At 39.7% G+C, this 20912-nt stretch overlaps 1 protein-coding gene across 3 annotated transcripts in view; it reads left to right on the forward strand.

The window, feature by feature from the left end:
* The window catches only part of NUP35 (nucleoporin 35), an 85654-nt gene that overhangs the window by 31736 nt on the left and 33006 nt on the right, over nt 1–20912 (forward strand). Inside the window, exons 7-10 of one of the 3 annotated variants that reach the window (XR_004027934.1) lie at nt 106–234; nt 1314–1478; nt 2876–3017; nt 20676–20713. Coding sequence is in view for 1 of the 3 variants with exons in the window: in XM_003253822.2 (XP_003253870.1) it covers nt 106–234; nt 1314–1478; nt 2876–2953 (372 nt within the window). In the remaining 2 variants the exon portion in view is untranslated. Of the gene's footprint in view, nt 1–105; nt 235–1313; nt 1479–2875; nt 3503–20675; nt 20714–20912 lie in introns of those variants that run through there. The other 2 variants (XR_004027933.1, XM_003253822.2) reach the window with 2 other exon arrangements.

Consider the following 20912-nt stretch of genomic DNA (forward strand, 5'->3'; position numbering starts at 1 on the left):
GAATGGAAGTGAATTTATCTTCACATGTTCCTCTTTTCTAGTAGAATTCATTAGATGTAGATTTTATATATTTTCTATTTTAAGAGACAGTTTTATTCTTTGCAGATGTCTAATACAGGAAATTGGATGCATATTCGTTATCAGTCTAAACTGCAGGCTCGGAAAGCCTTAAGCAAAGATGGGAGGATTTTTGGAGAATCCATCATGATTGGTGTAAAACCATGTATTGACAAAGTAAGTTACTGGTCATGTAAGCAAAGTAGCTTAATCTATATGAAGAGCACAAGACCAAGGATTGAAATTGGTGGTTGTGTCACTTGGTTTCACTGTGTCTGTTTTTCTTAGTTTGTAAACTGTGATGATATTTATAGTACTCTTTGTGGTAAGCCGAAGGTATTTAATCATAGACTTTAGAATTTAGAGGTAATCTGTCCTCACCTCTTCATTTTTCAGGTAAAGAAACTGAGAGGGCTTAAGTAACTTGTCCAGAGTTGTTAAAGGTGAGGCCTAGATTTTAGGTCTCTTGACTACTAATCCATTCTCTTTCTTGTGCAAAGCGATACCAGATACTTTAAAGTACTTAAATGGAATGGTACTATTTCAGAATGAATTCGTTCACATTAATGTTAACTGATAGTTAACTTTTAAATGCCAAAGCTTTTTGTTTCAAAATATTTCTGTTTCAAACTATTTTAAAATTATTCTATATGTACTGATTAAATAGTATAGAGTACAATTTAAACTGTTCTTTGTGGCTTGTTAAATCATTGTAAACATTCTTAAAGTATATGTGAACTTGTACTACATACCAGGCATTGTGCTTGGTGGTAGTATACACACATTAATGAACAAAGCAAGATGTGGTTCCTATTCGTAGAATCTGTTATATCAGTGTAGTTATATAGTTATAATACTGTGCTGTAACAAATGTTTGCAGAGGCCAGAAGAACATTTGGGGTAACTAAGCTCTAAATAGCTTTGGATTTTGATTCTTTCCAATCCAGGTTTCCCTAAGAATTTTTTTTTTGTCCTTGCTGATTTTTCATAGTGTTTTAGGAAGTTCTTATTTCTGTGGTCTGTAGTTGTATTGACATTGTTTGAGGTCACTGAAGTGAGATTTCTGGCTGAGCATTCAATCTCAAATGCTACCTAAGAAGCAAATATTTTTTCAAGCCTAAAATTATTCGGAAGTTTAATTAGAGCAAATAAAGTATTTCATCTTTATCTTTCAATTAAATTTTTTAAGTAGGATGTAATACTGGATGATATGTATTATGTTTATAAACAAAGGAGTTATTTCTTTGTTTCTCCAGAGTGTTATGGAAAGCAGTGACAGATGTGCTTTATCATCTCCATCTTTAGCCTTTACACCACCAATCAAAACTCTAGGTACACCAACACAACCTGGAAGTACTCCTAGGATTTCTACCATGAGACCTCTTGCTACAGCATACAAAGCCTCTACTAGTGATTATCAGGTATTTTAAGGATTGCATAAAAAAAGATGTACTTTAATGGCTGAGTGCATAGCATGCTTAACTTTTTCATTGTATTGATTTGTATGCCATTAAATGTTTCCTGAGGAGGCTATTACCTTGATGAAACCTTTACGCTTTAAAATTTTTCTGTTTTAAAGTTAGCATCTTGGCCAATTGGAAAGTTATCATGAATTAAAAAAAAATTTTATTTGCCATTCCTTTAAATTTTTTTAGAGTTGTTTTAGCTTTTTCTAAGTTATATTTGCATACATACAAAATGTATCCCGTGTGCATCTTTGACATGAGGGCGCATTAAAACTATTAAATTGATGACTAAATTGATGGTATCCAAAGTGCAGAACCTTAGGTTGGAGTAGCTTTGGTTATTTAAATGAAGACATTGACCAACCTCCAGACAAAAAAATTTCTCACTTCAAAAAAGCTTAAAGAAGTTAATTATGTTCTTTGAAGAATGGTAGAAGTATTATGACCTCATTCAGTATATTATTGTCTCCTACTGATTAGCCAAGTGTTCGAACTTAACCAGCTGCAGAAACAGGTCCTGAAAACACAGTACATGAAACACTTGAGCTTTAGTAGGGCAGATAGTGGTAGTTCAGTTTTTTTACTTCCTCTGAAATTTGGAGATTATTCTAGAACTGTTTTTTTCTTTAGTTTCTATTACTGTTATTTTAAATTTCCCATTTTGTGCAGCTTTTATGTTATTCAATTTTTCTTTCTTTTGTTTTAAGACGGAATCTCACTCTGTTGCCTAGGCTGGAGTGCAGTGGCGCTATCCCAGCTCACTGCAACCTCTGCCTCCTGGGTTCAGGTGATTCTCCTGCCTCAGCCTCCTGAGTAGATTAAAGGCATGTGCCACCACGCCCAGCTAATTTTTTGTAATTTTAGTAGAGATGGGGCCATGTTGGCCAGGGTGGTCTCGAACTTTTGACCTCAAGTGATCTGCCCATCTTGGCCTCCCAAAGTCCTGGGATTACAGACATGAGCCACTGCACCCAGCTATTCAGTTTTCTAATTTAAGAAACAGGTGTTATTTGCTTTGCCAAAGGAATAAAATTTTGGCATTCTTAAAAGCATAAGGATATTCTAAGTCCATATTTTAATTTTAAAAATATACAATTCAGGCCGGGTGCAGTGGCTCATGCCTGTAATCCCAGCACTTTGGCAGGCCGAGGCGGGTGGATCACGAGGTCAGGAGATGGAGACCATCCTGGCTAATACAGTGAAACCCTGTCTTTACTAAAAATACAAAAATACACAATTCAGTGCTATAAATGCATTTTGGTGTTTCTGTTTTAAATGAGCAATTCTAGAATTGACTATGACACTGAAGTAACAATAACCTAACAGTTTTTTTTTTTGTGTGTTTTTAATAGGTTATTTCTGACAGACAAACGCCAAAAAAAGATGAAAGTCTTGTATCCAAAGCAATGGAGTACATGTTTGGCTGGTAGTAGAAGACCCAGGAGGAGGTTGCTACACTAAAACAGAGTTAGCAGAGTGCTGCTGGTTCCTTCGGTTAGTTATATAACCGTTCCTGCAGTATTGGATAGCTATCTCATACTTCTTTTAGAAAGAAGCCTTTTTCATTAAAGATACAGCCTATTTGTAGCTCGCACTTTAAAAGATGCTTGAGATACATTTTAAAGAAAACTAAAAATCCCTGTAAATAGGATTTTATGCTTTCTGTAACAGTGCATGCTTCAGCACAGAAAACTCAGCATTGATTATTGTAAATTAAATAACTGAAATTGTGGTGAGACGTCATAGTCTTCATTAGAACGTTGGGGTGAATTTCATGAAGGGGAACTATAGTTATTTCTACTGACACAAATATTATAATTAGCAATTTGAATTATGGTCTTTTAATTTAGATAGTATTTAATATTTTAATTATCCTTGTTTGTATATGTCCTGTCACAGAGTGTCCTCTTGGTGTGTTCTAAAACGAGCATTCTTTTAAAAAACCTAAAGTTTCTTGATAATAAACATTGTCAATGATATGTGTATTAGTCTGTTTGCATTGCTATAAAGGAGTACCTGAGGCTGGATAATTTATTAAAAGTAAAAGAGGTTTATTTGGCTCAGGGTTTAATTGGCTTGTAGCTGTACAAGAAGCATGATGCTTTACTCGTGGAGGAAAGTGAAGAAGAGTGAGCATATCACATGGTGAAAGAGAGAAAGAGAGCAGGAAGAAGGAGGTTCTAGACTCTTTTTAATAACCAGATCTCACATGAACTCATTACTGCAGGGAGGACACCAAGCCATTCATGAGGGATCTGCCTCCATGATCTAAACATCTCCCACTAGTCCCCACCTCCAACATTGGGGATCGTATTTCAACATGAGATTTGGAGGGGACAGATATCCAAATGATATCAATATGTATTGAATATTTTTTGAAAGGGTGATTTATTATAAAAAGCTTTATTCATTGAAAGAGAAAATATGTATGAACCACTATATACCAGCTTTAATTACCATTAAATTTTGCCATACTTGTTTCTTTTCTTCCCCTTTTATTTTGTTTAAAGCACATCCCAGATAAGATGTCATTTTACTCTAAATACTTGAGGATATATCAAAAAAGAATATTTCTACTTGGAATTACAATGTCAGTATCTCACTGAACATAATTAATATCTTTTTTTTTTTTTTTGAGACAGATTCTTGCCCTGTCACCCACACTGGAGTGCAGTGGTGCCATCTTGGCTCACTGCAGCCTCTACTTCCTGGGCTCGAGTGATTCTTGTGCCTCAGCTTCCCAGTTAGCTGGCGTGCACCACCATGCCTGGCTAATTTTTGTATTTTTAGTAGAGACAGGGTTTCACCATGTTGGCCAGGTTGATGTTGAACTCTTGAACTCAAGTGATTCACCTGCCACGGCCTCCTAAAGAGCTGGGAAGTATTACTAAGTAATACTAAGGAATGTACTGGCATGAATGAAGATTCATTTATAAAGTATATTTTCATCTGAAAACTTCTACATTGAAGTCTTTTTCTTCCAATTTAGGATTATATTTTATATCCTATTTCATAATGTGTAGAACTCAATTATTCAATTTAGAACTGGCTACTAAATTCCATTTTAAAAGTCCTGCATTTGTATTTGAATTAATACACATTTTATTAAAAGGTTTGTTTATTGGAGGGGGTGTTTTATTTATTTGCATAGGCCTTCATGGACTGTGAAGTTTGCTTTTGGGCTAAAAATATTTGTTTGCTATATTTTGTTTTGTTATTTCTCCCGGAATCATACCTTACCCATCTTTGTATCTGTCATTTATTTTAAAAGATCCAGGAAGATTTCAGAAAGCAAGCTGTCTTATTTTTGAACACTATATAAAAACAACAAAAGTGGAATATCTGTGATGTTAGGAAAGTTACCCTGAACTAACCCTCCTTTTAAAAGCTCAGAGAAGCTGCCTTCAAGCAAATATAACATGAAACTATAGTCATGCAAGGTTGTTTAAAAAAAAAGAGTATAAGGAAGAAAATAACATCCCTGTAGACATTGAAAGCACACCAGAAAGGCATGCCCATAAAATGGATAGAAGCTATAGTGTAGTACTTAAAATTGAGTTTTAAGACGTTTAGAAAATGATACAAGATTTGAAAGAACAACAGAAATAAAATTGAAGAACTTGGGAAAATACTAGTAATAGAGGAAAATCACTCATAAATTAAGACTAGAATAATAAACAGCTGATGAACAACAGACACTGCCCTAAGAGAAATGAAAGATAAAAATGGAGGACTTTTAGAAGTCAGAAAAGAGATAAAAAGGATTAGTAGGGGTAGGACAAACTCTAGAGACAGAAAAAATGCAACATACAGAACAAAATCAAATGACTACTTTGATGAAAAAAATTTGGAACTACACATTGGAAGAGTAACCTGCCTACCTGAGATTATTATACTGGGACAACCAATGGCAATATACAAACTTTGGGTTTGACTAGACAAAAACAGCAAATGACTTATAAGAGCAAGAGTTAAAATACCAGCACTATGTCAGGAGGAAAAAGAATAGCCCCTTTAAGATATCTGTAGAAAGAAAATGTGAGTAAAAGATTTTGTATCTACCAAAACTGATTAAATATAAAAATAACTCCTCAGACACTATCAATGTGCAAGAATTCAGGGAACGTGTTTCCCTGAGTGTGTCCTGAGGAATGGACTAGAAAATGCACCTCCAGCAAGCTAAATGCCTAGAAAGATGACATAAAGGCTGGTGAGCATTTAATTTTATGTTACATCATGAGCGAAGTGCTGACCAGGTTTATTGCTTGAATTGAAGCTCAGGCCACTAGGTAGCTTTTCCCTTATCACTGTCTTTCAAGTCTACTCAGGCTAATATGGCAGGAGTCAGTCTTTGGTTTACAGTAAAATACCAAGCTGATTTATCTGTGAACCAAGCCTGGGGTTTTTTCCTCTTCTGTCACCTGATAGTAGTGGTGAACCCCAACGAAGCCATGAGCTGAGGGAAAGGTGCTGGTGTCTTGGAGGTGAGTTACATGGGCCACCTTTTCATGGAAGTTGGAGCCCTAGGAACTGCTTGGGCACCATCCCGAATGTAACATGAGTTATTACTATGCTGGTCTATTCTTTGGGTTTGGTGGATCTGACAATACCCAGCTCGTGATGGATAGCTGTGGTCACATAGTTGATGTGCTCTGATGTGAGGAGCTACTCTAAATAGTGACTAGTTACCTGCTGCGGAAAGACTGACTGAGCTCCAGAAACCTAAAGGTCTGTGTTATGACTTATGCAATCAGGGCTTGCCAGAGACTCTAGCATCCTTGTCTACCAGGAATGTCTCTGGCATCATGGGATTTGCCAGGTCGTATGGCCTAAATGTCGAGTTATTTGTACTATAAGCTGGAACTTGCTCCAGAACTCCCTCACTCTGGGCCCCACTAAAATCTAAGCCACATAAGAAATGGTTCAAAGGAGTTTTCCTGTCTACAATTTGTGTTTCTAAAATCCAGAAGCCTGTAAAGTGCTGTATCTCTTTTTAATGGTAGGAGGATCAAGGTGAAATAAATTATCCTTTAGTGATGGGCATTCCTAGCATGCTCCTGACCAATGGACCCCTCATAACTTCACCAATGTGGTTGTCCTCTGAATTTTTGTGGTTTATCTCTAACCCTCTGGAATGCATATGACTTAGGGCATCCAGAGTACTTCCAGTTGTTTCTTTTTTTATTTTTTGAGACTGAGTTTCACTCTTGTTGCATGGGCTGGAGTGCAATGGCGGGATCTTGGCTCACTGCAACTTCTGCCTCCCAGGTTCAAGTGATTCTCTGATTAGCTGGGATTAGAGGCACCCACCACCATGCATGGCTGATTTTTTGTATTTTTAGTAGAGACAGGGTTTCCCATGTTGGCCAGGCTGGTCTTGAACTTCTGACCTCAGATGATCCACCCGCCTCAGCCTCCCAAAGTGCTGGGATTATAGGCATGAGCCATCGCACCCGGCCAGTTAATTTCTTTAGAAAAATAATTTTTCTTGTGGTACAATACATATTACATTAAAATCACCATCTTATCTCCCCACCCCTCTTTTTTTTTTTTGGAGACAGCGTCTCTCACCTGGGCTGGAGTGCAGTGGTGCAATCACAGCACACTGCAGCCTCAACCTCCTGGGCTAAAGTGATCCTCCTACCTCAGCCTCCCGAGTAGCTGGGACAACAGGCATATACTACCATGCCTGGCTAATTTGTATTTTTTAGTAGAGTTTGCCACATTGCCCAGCCTGGTCTTGAACTCCTGGGCTCAAGTGATCCACCTACCTCGGCCTCCCAAAGTGCAGTCATTACCGGTGAGAGCCACCGCGCCCATCTCATCTTAAAATAATTTTTAAGAGATGTTCAGTGGTATTAAATACATTCATAATATGCAACCATCATCACTATCCATTGCCATAATTCTTTTAATCTTGCACAAATGAAACTCTATCCATTAAGTAATACCCCTCCCCTTCTCCCAAGCCCTAGCAATCACTATTCTTTCTAGCTCCAAAATTTTGACTATGCTTCCTCATATGAGTGGAATCTTGCAGTATTTGTATTTTTGTGACTTGCTTATTTCATTTAGCATAATATCTTCAAGATTCATATATGTTACAGCATGTCAGAATTTCCTTCCTTTTTAAGGCTGAATAATATTCTCTTGTATGTATATTACCATATTTGATTATCCATTTTTTGATTTGTTGTAGGGTACACAGCAACTAGAACAGAGGGTAAGAACACAGAATACATTAATACCTTGTCTAAGATCACACAGATATGTAGTAACAGCAATAGGACAAAAACTTTTTTTTTTTTTTTTAGAACGCCGTTTTGTGGAACTGTAACATTCTGAGATTTAGGTGTTTTTAGTTTCTATTTTAGGTCCAGGAGTACATACGCAGTGTTGTTACATATGTTAATTGTCTGTTACAGGGATTTAGTGTACAGATTATTTTGTCACGCAGGTAATAAGCATGGTACATGATAGGTAGTTTTTCAGTCCTCTCCCTTCTTCCACCCTCCAACTTCTGTTGTTCCCTTCTTTGTGTCCATGTGTAGTCAATGTTTAGCTTCCACACTGAGTACACATGGAATGAGAACATGCAGTATTTGGTTTTCTGTTCCTGTGTTAGATTGCTTAGTATAATGGCCTGCTTTTCCATCCATGTTGCTGCAAGGTACATGATTTTCTTCTTTTTTATGGCTGTGTAGTATTCCATGGAATATATGTACCATATTTTCTTTATCTAGTCTATTACTGTTGTTGGGTATTTACATTGATTCCATGTCTTTGCTGTTGTGAATAGTGCTGTGATGAATATGTGTGTGCATGTATTTTTATGGTAGGATGATTTATATTCCTCTGGGTATATACTCAACAGTGAGGTTTCTGGGTTGAATGGTAATTCTGTTTTAAGGTCTCTGAGGAATTGCCACATTGCTTTCCACAATGGCTGAACCAATTTACCTTCTTACCAAGTGTTCCCTCTTCTCTGCAACCTTGCCAACATTTTTGTTGACTTTTTAATAGCCATTCAAACTGGTTTGAGATGATACCTCACTGTGGTTTTGATTTGAATTTCTGTGAGTAGTGATGTTGAACATTTTTTCATATGCTTGTCGGCTCTATATATGTCTTCTTTTGAAAGGTGTCCGTTCATATCCTTTGCCCACTTTTTAATGAGGTTGTTTTTGCTTGTTAATTTAAGTTCCTTATAGATTCTGGATATTAGACCTTTGTCGGATGTACAGTTTGCAAATATTTTCTTTAATTCTGTATCTGTTTAATCTGTGTAATGGTTAATACTGAGTGTCAACTTGATTGGATTGAGGGATACAAAGTATTAATCCTGGGTGTGTCTATGAGGGTGTTGCCGAAAGAGATTAACATTTGAGTCAGTTGACTGGGGAACGTGATCCACCCTTAATCTGGTAGGCACAATCTAATCAGCTGCCAGCAAATACAAAGCAGGCAGAAAAGGAGAGAGACGGGCCTAGCCTGGAAGCCTACACTTTTTCTTGTGCTGGATGCTTCCTGCCCTCGAACATTGGACTCCAAGTTTTTCAGTTTTGGGACTCCGATTGGCTCTCCTTGCTCCTCAGCTTGCAGACAGCCTGTTTTGGGACGTTGTGATCTTGTAAGTTAATACTTAATATACTCTCCTTTATTTTTATATATATATATGTATATACATATTTATATATTTATATGTCTAATATTGTCAGTGGGGTGTTGAAGTCTCTCACTATTATTGTGTGGTTATATAGGATATATATATATAATATATATATATCTCCTATTAGTTCTGTCCCTCTAAGAGAACCCTGACTAATACAATCTGTTTATAGGTTGTTTTGTTTTGTTTTGCTGTGCAGGAGCTCTTTAGTTTAATTAGGTCCCATTTGTCAAGTTTTGTTTTTGTTGCAATTGCTTTTGGCGCCTTCGTCATGAAATCTTTGCCAAGGCTGGTATCCAGAATGGTATTGCCTAGGTTTTCTTTCAGGGTTTTTATAGTTTTAGGTTTTGCATTTAACTCCTTAATCCATCTCAAGGTGATTTTTGTATATGGTATAAGGAAGGAGTCCAGTTTAAATAGTCTGCATATGTCTAGCCAGTTAGCCCAGCACCATTTATTGAATAGGGAGTCGTTTCCCCATTGCTTATTTCTGTCAACTCTGTCGAAGATCAGATGGTTGTAGGTGTGCAGTTTTATTTCTGAGTTTTTTTGTTTGTTTTGTTTTGTTTTTTGAGATGGAGTTTTGCTCTTGTTGCCCAGGCTGGCGTGCAATGGCATGATCTTGGGTCACTGCAACCTCCACCTCCTGGGTTCAAGTGATTCTCCTGCCTCAGCCTCCCGAGTAGCTGGGATTACAGGCATGTGCCACCACGCCTGGCTAATTTTGTATTTTTAGTAGAGACGAGGTTTCGCCATGTTGGTCAGGCTGGTCTCGGAACTCCTGACCTAAGGTGATCTGCCTGCCTGATTTCTTTATTTATCTCTGTGTCTGTTTTTGTACCAGTACCATGCTGTTTTGGTTACGGTAGCCCTGTAGTACAGTTTGAAGTTGGGTAATGTGATGCCTCCAGCTTTGTTCATTTTGCTTAGGATTGCCTTGGTTATTTGGGCTCTTTTTTGGTTCCATGAATTTTAAAATAGTTTTTTTCTAATTCTGTGAAGAATGTCAATGGTAACTTAATGGGAATAGCATTGAATCTATAAATTACTTTGGACATTATGGCCATTTTAACAATATGGATTATTCCTGTCTGTGAGCATGGAGTATTTTTCCATTGGTTGTATTATCTCTGATTTCTTTCAGCAGTGTTTTATGATTTTTGTTGTAGAGATCTTTCACCTCCCTTGTTAGCTGTATTTCTAGGTATTTTATAACTTTTGTGGCTATTGTGAATGGTATTGCATTCTTTATTAGGCTTTTGGCTTGGATATTCTTGGTGTTTAGAAATGCTACTGATTTTTGTACACTGATTTTATATCCTGAAACTTTGCTGAAGTTGTGTATTAGATTTAGGAGCTTTTGGGCAGAGCTTATGGAGTTTTTTAGATATAGAATCATATTGTCTGCAAACAGAGATAGACTGACTTTCTCTCTATTTGGATGCCTTTTATTTCTTTCCCTTGACTGAGTGCTCTAGCCAGGAATTCCAGTACTACATTGAATAGGAGTGGTGAGAGTGGGCATCCTTGTCTTGATACGGTTCTCAAGGGAAGTGCTTCCAGCTTTTGCCCATTCAGTATGATGTTGGCTGTAGGTTTGTCATAGATGCTTTTTATTATTTTGAGGTGCTTTCCTTCAGTGACTAATTTGTTGAGAGTTTTTGATGTGAAGTTATGTTGAATTTTATTGAAAGCCTTTTCTGCATCTATTGAGATGGTTTTTGTACTTAGTTCTGGTTTATGTGGTGAATCATTATTTACTGATTTGTGTATGTTGAAGCAACCTTGTATCCCAGGGATAAACGCTGCTTGATTTTTATAGATTACCTTTTTACTATACTGCTGGTTTTAGTTTGCTAGTATTTTGTTGAGGATTTCTGCATCTATGCTCATCAAGGATATTGACCTGAAGTTTAGTTTCCCTGTCCTGTCCTGTCCTGTCCTGTCCTGTCCTGTCCTGTCCAGTCCTGTCCTGTCCTTTCAGACAGTCTCACTCTGTTGCCTAGGCTGGAGTGCAGTGTCGCGATCTCGGCTCACTGCAACCTCCGCCTCCTGGGTTCATTCAAGTATTCAAGTGATTCTTCTACCTCAGCTTCCCGAGTAGCTGGGACTACGGTAGCCCGGCTAATTTTTGTATTTTTAGTAGAGACAGGATTTCACCGTGTGGCCAGGCTGGTCTCAAACTCCTGACCTCAAGTGATCTGCCTGCGTCAGCCTCCCACAGTACTAGGTTTACAGGTGTGAGCCACTGAGCCTAGCCAACTTTTCCCTCTTAACACTTCTTTAGCTGTGTGCTAGAGATTCTGATATGTTGTTTTATTCAAATAATTTCTTTATTTCTGTCTTAATTTCCTGTTTATACAAAGGTTATTCAGGAGCAGTTGTTTAATTTCCATTTAATTACATGATTCTGAGTGATTTTCTTAGTTTTGATTTCCATTTTTATTGTGCTGTGGTCTGAGAGTGTGTTTGGTATGATTTAAATTTTTTTGAATTTGGTGAGGATTGTCTTATGGCTGATTATGTGGTTGATTTTAGATTGTGTGCCATGTGCAGATGAGAATATATATTCTGTTGTTTTGGGGTGGAGAGTTCTGTTAGGCCCCTGGGTCAAATGTTGAGTTCATGTCCTGAATATCTTTGTTAATTTTCTGTCTCAATGGTCTGTCTAATATTGTCAGTGCGGTGTTGAAGTCTCCCACTATTATTGTGTGATTATCTAGGTCTCTGTGTCGGTCTCTAAGAACTTGCTTTATGAATTTGGATGTTCCTGTGTTGGGTGCATATATTAATATATTAGGATAGTTTGGTCCTCTTGTGGAACACTTTACCATTGTGTAATGCCCCTTATCTTTTCTGATCATTGTTGGTTGAAAGTCTGTTTTGTCTGAAATTGGAATAGCAACCCCTGCTTTTTTCTGTTTGCTGTTTGTTTTTTTTTTTTTTTTTTTTTTTTTTTTTGAGACAGAGTCTTGCTCTGTCACCCAGGCTGGAGTGCAGTGGCGCGATCTTGGCTAACTGCAAGCCCCGCCTCCTGGGTTCACGCCATTCTCCTGCCTCAGCCTCCCGAGTAGCTGGGACTACAGGTGCCTGCCACCACGCCCGGCTAATTTCTTTTTGTATTTTTAGTAGAGATGGGGTTTCACTGTGTTAGCCAGGATGGTCTCGATCTCCTGACCTCGGGATCCACCCTCCTCGGCCTCCCAAAGTGCTGGGATTACAGGCGTGAGCCACTGCGCCCGGCCATTTGTATTTTTGTCTGACAGTTATTTTGGAGAAGCAGTCTTCAAGTTCTGAGATTCTATCCTCATCTTGGTCAATTCTGCTGTTAATACTTATGGTTGTATTATGAAATTCTTGAAGTGAATTTTTGAGCTCTGTCAATTCAGTAGTTCTTTCTTAAAAGGATCATTTTGTCTTTTATCTGCTTTATCATTTTATGTAGTCCTTAGAGTCCTTGGATTGGGTTTCGGCTTTCTCCTGAAACTTGGTGATCTTCGTTCTATTCATGTTCTCAATTCTATTTCTGACATTAAGCCATTTAAGCTTGGTTAAGAACCATTGCTGGGGAACTAGTGTGGCTGGAGATGAGAACACATTCTGGATTTTTGAGTTACCAGAGTTATTGTGTTGGTTTTTTCTCATCTGTGTGGGCTGATGTTCCTTCAGTCTTTGAAGTTGCTGTCTTTTGGATGTTTTTTTTCCCCTCCTTTAACCTTCTTTGTGGTTTCACTGTGGTATAAAGTGAGTTCAGTCAACTGGCCTTAATTCTAGTCTGCTCCTGGTCTTGGAGGATCCCCCCTCAATTGCTGTCTCTGTGCCTTCTTTTTTCCTTCCTTCCTTCCTTCCCTCCCTCCCTCCTTGCCTCCCTTTTCTTCCTTCCTTCCTTTCCTCCCTCCCTCCCTCCCTCCTTGCCTCCCTTTTCTTCCTTCCTTCCTTTCCTCCCTCCCTCCCTCCCTCCCTCCCTCCCTCCCTCCCTTCTCTTCCTTCCTTTCCTTCCCTTCCTTCCCTTTCTCTCTCTTTCTCGCTCTCTTTGTCTCTCTCTTCCTTTTCTTTCTTTCTTTCTTTCTGTTTGAGGCATAGTCTTACTCTGTTGCCCAGGCTGGAGTGCAGTGGTATGATCTTGACTCACTGCAACCTCTGCCTCCCAGATTCAAGTGATTCTTCTGCCTTGGCCTCCCAAGTAGCTGGGACTACAGGTGCTTGCCACCATGCCTGGCTAATTTTTGTATTTTTAGCAGAGACAGGGTTTCATCATGTTGGCCAGGCTGGTCTCGAACCTGTGACCTCAAGTAATATGCCTGCATTGGCCTTCCAAAGTGCTGGGATTACAGGTGTGAGCCACCGTGCCTGGCCCTTGCTTTTCTTTTGTTGGGTGTTCTTGTCCATGGAGCTCCCTCAGGCAGGTGTGTCACAGTTGTAGACAGGCCATATACTTGCTGGGTCAGCCCTAATCTGCTCTCTGAGTGCTTCCTGGGGGGACACAGGGTTGTGCCTGCCCAGGCATAAGCAGGACCCCTGGACTAGAAGCTTTAGTGGGTATGGCCCTTCTTATGAGAGTGGGTGGAGTTGCCTGCCCTACCATCCAGGCATTTCCAGGGCAACAGGAGGCTGTGCCCCTCAGCAAATTCAGGCAGAGGCAGGACCTCTGGACTGGAAGCTCTAGCAGGTGTGGTTCTCCTGGAGTCACCCACCCTGCCCTCTGGGTATTTTCCAGACAACAGGGTGCTACAATCAGACAGAAGCGGGACAGCTGGGCTGGAAGCTCTAGCAGGCATTGCTTGCCTGGCTGCCAGCCGCAGGGGTGAGTGGGGTCATCTACCCTGTTATCCAGGTGTTTCCTGGGACAACAGGAGGCTGTGCCCACCAGCTAAGTCTACACAGAAGAGGGACCACTGGGCTGTAGCAGGTATTGCCTACCTGGCTTCTAGTGGTGGGGTTGGGTAGGGTCACTCACCCTGTTATCCAGGTGCTTCCTGGGCAATAGGGGGCTGCAAACTTTGGCTGAGTTCACACAGAAGTGGGACCCCTGAGCTGAAAGCTCTGGCAAGCACTGCCCACCAGGCTACTAGTAGTAGGGGTGGGTGAGTGACCCCACCTTCCTGTCTGGGTGTTTCCAGGACAAGAGGCTGCAGCCACTGGCTGAGTCCAGGCAGAAGTGGTTCCGCAGGGCTGGAGGCTGGCACCAAGCCTTGTCCAGCGAGGGGGTGTGGAGTAATCTTACTGTTCCCAGGCACCATGACTATAGCCTCTACTGGGTTTGTGGCACCAGTGCTGGTCTGCTCTGGGGCTCAAGGCTTGTTGAGGTCCCCTTGGACTTGAGTGTTGCCCCTACAAGATGTCCTGGTGTCTCTCAACCTCAGTCCTCAAAGCACAGTGGGGGAGGTGCAGGGGAGCCAGGAGGATTCTCCTGTTCCCAGTCTTGCACAGGTCCCTGTGGAGAGTGTGTGTCCCCCAGGGGGCTCTCACTTACTGATCCTTTTCTGTGTTGGAGAGATTCTCCTGCCTCCACCCTGAGCCCAGACAGGCTGGTGCCCAGTTTCACTCCTCTCTGCTCTCTCTGTCCCCCTGCTGCCTTGATGCATCCTGATGTGGTTTCTCAGATGATTGGCCTGCGGGGTCAGTGTTCACTAGCCGTTTTGTTTCCTCTCCATGAGAATGGCATGCATGAGCTGCTTCTAGTCTTCCATCTTGACCCAACCCCCAAGGTTATTTGATTTTTAAACCACTTAAACTTAGGTGAACTGGAGAAATATACATGAATCTCCTGGGTTCCAATCACAGCTCCTTAATTAACTACTAATTAAAGAATATTTGAAAAGACTGTATTTTAAAAACATAAGGCCAAATAAAATATTTCTTTTTGGTCATATAAAAAAGTATGTAAAGTATAAAACTTTACAACATGCAAAGGATGATCTCAATGTAAATCACTGGACACATTTGGACACATTTGTTAACTATGAATATTTAAATAGTATCAAAGTGCTGAATTCTTCATATATTTTGTTTGTGCTAGCACTTATTGTCTAGGCTGAGGCATAGGGACATTCTTGGGACAAAAAAAGCATCTCTGACCCAGAGGACACATATGCATCCTTTCGCTCCAAGATCTCCAAGTTTTGCCAGCTGGGAGAAACATCAGGGCAATGTGTGCTGGGGTAGAGTCAAAGACACAGGGAAGGGACTCCAAACTTTTTTCTTTCTTTTTTATTGAGACGGAGTCTTGCTCTGTCACCCAGGCTGGAGTGCAGTGGCACGATCTTGTCTCACTGCAGCCTCTGCCTCCTGGGTTCCAGTGATTGTCCTACCTCAGCCTCCCAGGTAGCTGGGATTACAGGGACACGCCACTACACCTGGCTAATTTTTGTATTTTTAGTAGAGGCGGGGTTTCACCATGTTGGCCAGGCTGGTCTCAGGAGGGTTGGTGAAAAAGGTTTCTCTGGAGCCTTTGGGTCATGTCTTAAGTTATCAGGTTATTTCCTGGCTCATCAGCAGAAAATATTTTCTAAATTTAAACCATCTATCTCTTCCTGTTTTTTTTTTTTTTTTTTTTTTTATGTAGTAAAGTCTTGCAGCAGGTTTTAAAGCAGAATTTCAACTGGCATTTAAATAGATTGTCTATTTTATTTATTTATTTTGAGATGGTGTTTCGCTCTTGTTGCCCACGCTGGAGTGCAATGGTGCAATCTCGGTTCACTGCAACCTCTGCCTCCCAGGTTCAAGCGATTGTCCTGCCTCAGCCTCCTGGGTAGCTGGGATTACAGGTGCCCGCCACCACGCCACGCTAATTTTTTGTGTTTTTAGTAGAGATGGGGTTTTACCATGTTGGCCAGGCTGGTCTTGAACTCCTGACCTCAGGTGATGCACCTGCCTCGGCCTCCCAAAGTGCTGGGATTACAGGCGTGAGCCACTGGGCCCGGGCAATTGTCTATTATTGAAAACAGCTTTCATGTACTCAATACTTTAAAAACGTATCTAACTCAAACTTCAGATGTACTTCCATCTTGTGGTGACTTGTCAGAAGTGTTCAACTGAAAAAGTTTTAGAGTAAAATATTTTTTCCTTTTTTCTTTTTTTTTTTTTTTTTTTGCTTTTTTATACTTTAAGTTCTGGTATACATGTGCAGTACTTGCAGGTTTGTTACATAGGTATACATGTACCATGGTGGTTTGCTGCACCCATCAACCTGTCATCTAGGTTTTAAGTCCTGCATGCATTAGGTATTTGTCCTCCTGCTCTTCCTCCCCTTGCCCCCCAACCCCCGACAGGCGCCCGTATGTGATGTTCCTCTCCCTGTGTCCATGTGTTCTCATTGTTCAGCTCCCACTTATGAGTGAGAACATGTGGTGTTTGTTTTTCTGTTCTTGTGTTAGTTTGCTGAGAATGATGGTTTCCAGCTTCATCTATGTCCCATCATTGGTGAACATTTGGATTGGTTCCAAGTCTTTGCTATTGTAAATAGTGCTGCAGTAAACGTAAGTGTGCATGTGTCTTTATAGTAGAATGATTTATAATCCTTTGGGTATATACCCATTAATAGAATTGCTGGGTCAAATGGTATTTCTGCTTCTAGATCCTTGAGGAATTGCCACACTGTCTTCTACAATGGTTTAACTAATTTACACTCCCACCAATGGTGTAAAAGCGTTCCTATATCTCCACATCCTCTCCAGCATCGGTTGTTTCCTGACATTTTCATGATTGCCATTTTAACTGGCATGAGATGGTATCTCATTGTGGTTTTGATTTGCATTTCTCTAATGACCAGTGATGATGAACTTTTCTTTCATATGGTTTTTGGCCACATAAATGTCTTCTTTTGAGAAGTGTCTGTTCATATCCTTTGCCCACTTTTTGATGGGGTTTGTTTTTTTCTTGTAATTTGTTTTAAGTTCCTTGTAGATTCTGGATATTAGACGTTTATCAGATGGATAGATTGCAAAAATTTTCTCCCATTCTGTAGGTTGCCTGTTCACTCTGAAGTTAGTTTCTTTCGCTATCCAGAAGCTCTTTAGTTTAATTAGATCCCATTTGTCAATTTTGGCTTTTGTTGCCATTGGTTTTGGTGTTTTAGTCATGAAGTCTTTGCCCATGCTTATGTGCTGAATGGTATTGCCTAGGTTTTGTTCTAGGCTTTTTATGGTTTTAGGTTTTACGCTTACATCTTTAATCCATCATGAGTTAATTTTTGTATAAGGTATAAGGAAGGGGATCCAGTTTCAGTTTTTTGCATATGGCTAGCTAGTTTTCCCAACACCATTTATTAAATAGGGAATCCTTTCCGTATTGCTTGTTTTTGTCAGGTTTGTCAAAGATCAGATGGTTGTAGGTGTGTGGCATTATTTCTGAGGCCTCTGTTCTGTTCCATTGGTCTATATATCTGTTTTGTTACCAGTACCATACCGTTTTGTTTACTGTAGCCTTATAGTATAGTTTGAAGTCAGGTAGTGTGATGCCTCCAGCTTTGTTATTTTTTGCTTATGATTGTCTTGGCTATATGGGCTCTTTTTTTGTTTCCATATGAAATTTAAATTAGATTTTTCTAATTCTGTGAAGAAAGTCAATGGTAGCTTGATGGGAATAGCACTGAATCTGTAAATTACTTTGGGCAGTATGGCCATTTTCATGATATTAATTCTTCCTATCTGTGAGCATGGAATGTTTTTCCATTTGTTTGTGTCCTCTCTTATTTCCTTGAGCAGTGGTTTGTAGTTCTCCTTGAAGAGGTCCTTCACATCCCTTGTAAATTGTATTCCTAGATATTTTATTTTCTTTGTAGCAATTGTGAATGGGAGTTCACTCATGATTTGGCTGTTTGGCTATTATTGGTATATAGGAATGTTTGTGATTTTTGCACATTGATTTTGTATCCTGAGACTTTGCTGAAGTTGCTTATCAGCTCAAGGAGTTTTTTGGCTGGGATGATGGGGTTTTCTAAATATATAATCATGTCATCTGCAAACTGAGACAATTTGACTTCCTCCCTTCCTATTTGAATACACTTTATTTATTTATCTTGCCTGATTACCCTGGCCAGAACTTCCAATACTATATTGAATAGGAGTGGTGAGAGAGAGCATCCTTGTCTCATGCCAGTTTCCAAAGGGAATACTTCCAGCTTTTGCCCGTTCAGTATGATACTGGCTATGGGTTTGTCATAAATAGCTCTTATTATTTTGAGATATGTTCCATAAATACCTAGTTTATTGAGCATTTTTAGCATGAAGGGGTGTTGAATTTTATCAAAGGCCTTTTCTGCATTTATTGAGATAGTCATGTGGTTTTTGTCATTGGTTCTGTTTATGTGATGGATTATGTTTATTGATTTTCATATGTTGAACCAGCCTTGCATCCCAGGGATGAAGCCGACTTGATCATGGTGGATAAGCTTTTTGAAGTCCTGCTGGATTCAGTTTGCCATATTTTATTGAGGATTCTCACATCGATGTTCATCAGGGATATTGGCCTGAAATTTTCTTCTTTTGTTGTGTCTCTGCCAGGTTTTCGTATCAGTATGATGCTGGTCTCATAAAATGAATCAGGGAGGAGTCCCTGTTTTCCTATTGTTTGGAATAGTTTCAGAAGGAATGGGATGAGCTCCTTTTTGTCCCTCTGGTAGAACTCAGTTGTGAATCCATCTGGTCATGGGCTTTTTTTGGTTGGTAGGCTATAAATTACTGCCTCAATTTCAAAACTTGTTATTGGTCTATTCAGGGATTCGACTTCTTCCTTGTTTAGTCTTGGGAGAGTGTATATGTCCAGGATTTTATGCATTTCTTCTAGATTTTCTAGTTTATTTGCATAGAGGTGATGGTAGTTTGTATTTATGTGGGATCAGTGGTGATATCCCTTTATCATTTTTTACTGTGTCTATTTGATTCTTCTCTCTTTTCTTCTTTGTTAGCCGGGCTAGCTGTGTATCTACTTTGTTAATCTTTTCAAAAAACCAGCTCCTGGATTCATGGAATTTTTGAAGGGTTTTTCATGTCTCTATCTCCTTCAGTTCTGCTTTGATCTTAGTTATTTCTTGTCTTCTGATAGCTTTTTAATTTGTTTGCTCTTGCTTCTCTAGTTCTTTTAATTGTGATGTTAGGGTGTCAATTTTAGATCTTTTCTGCTTTCTGATGTGGGCATTTAGTGTTATAAATTTTCCTCTAAACACTGCTTTAGCTGTGTTAGAGATTCTGGTACATTATGTCTTTGTTCTCATTGGTTTCAAAGAATTTCTTTATTTCTGCCTTAATGTTGTTATTTACCCAGTAGTTATTAAGGAGCAGGTTGTTCAGTTTCCATGTAGTTGTGCGGTTTTGAGTGAGTTTCTTAATCCTGAGTTCTAATTTGATTGCACTGGTTTTTCCTTTCCATATTTAGTGCTTCCTTCAGGAGCTCTTGTAAGGCAGACCTGGTGGTGACAAAATCTCTCAGCATTTGCTTGTCTGTAAAGGATTTTATTTCTCCTTTGCTTATGAAGCTTAGTTTGGCTGGATATGAAATTCTGGTTTGAGAATTGTTTTCTTTAAGAATGTTGAATATTGGCCCCCACTTTCTTCTGGCTTGTAGGGTTTCTGCAGAGAGATCCACTGTTAGTCTGATGGGCTTCCCGTTGTAGATAACCTGACCTTTCTCTCTGGCTGCCCTTAACATTTTCTCCTTCGTTTCAACCTTGGAGAATCTGACAATTAGGTGTCTTAGGGTTGCTCTTCTCAAGGAGTATCTTAGTGGTGTTCTTTGTATTTCCTGAATTTGAATGTTGGCCTGTCTTGCTAGGTTGGGGAAGTTTTCCTGGATAATATCTTGAAGTGTGTTTTTTAACTTGGTTCCATTCTCTCTGTCAGTTTCAGGTACACCAATCAATTGTAGGTTTGGTCTTTTCTCATAGTCCCATATTTCTTGGAGTCTTTGTTCATTCATTCCTTTTCATTCTTTTTTCTCTAGTCTTGTCTTCACACTTTATTTAGTCGATCTTCAATTTCTGATATCCTTTCTTCCACTTGATCGATTCAGCTATTGATACTTGTGTGTGTTTCACGAAGTTCTCCTGCTGTGGTTTTCAGCTCCATGAGGTCATTTATGTTCTTCTCTAAACTGGTTATTCTAGTTAGAAGTTCCTGTAACCTTTTATCAAGGTTCTTAGCTTCCTTGCATGGGTTAGAACATGCTCCTTTAGCTCAGAGGAGTTTGTTATTACCCACCTTCTGAAGCCTACTTCTGTCAATTCGTCAAACTCATTCTCTTTCCAGTTTTGTGCCCTTGCTGGAGAGGAATTGTGATCATTTGGAAGAGAAGAGACATTCTGATTTTTGGGATTTTCAGCATTTTGCCTTGGTTTTTCCTCATCTTCATGGATTTCTCTACCTTTAGTCTTTGATGTTGATGACCTTTGGATAAGGTTTTTGTGTGGGTGTGCTTTTTGTTGATGTTGATGTTATTGCTTTCTGTTTGTTGGTTTTCCTTTTAACAGTTGGTCCCCTCTTCTGCAGGTCTGCTGGAGTTTGCTGGAGGTCCACTCCAGACCCTGTTTGCCTGGGTATCACCAGTAGAGGCCTCAGAACATCAAAGATTGCTGCCTGCTTCTTCCTCTGTAAGCTTCATCCTAGCAGTCATCCCCCGATGCCAGCCAGACCTCTCCTATCTGAGGTGTCTGTTGACCCCTGCTGGGAGATGTCTCTCAGTCAGGAGGCATGGGGGTCAGGGACCCACCTGAGGAGGCAATCTGT

Source organism: Nomascus leucogenys, chromosome 22a, assembly GCF_006542625.1.
Source record: "Nomascus leucogenys isolate Asia chromosome 22a, Asia_NLE_v1, whole genome shotgun sequence".
In the NCBI taxonomy this organism is placed as follows: Eukaryota; Metazoa; Chordata; class Mammalia; order Primates; family Hylobatidae; genus Nomascus; species Nomascus leucogenys.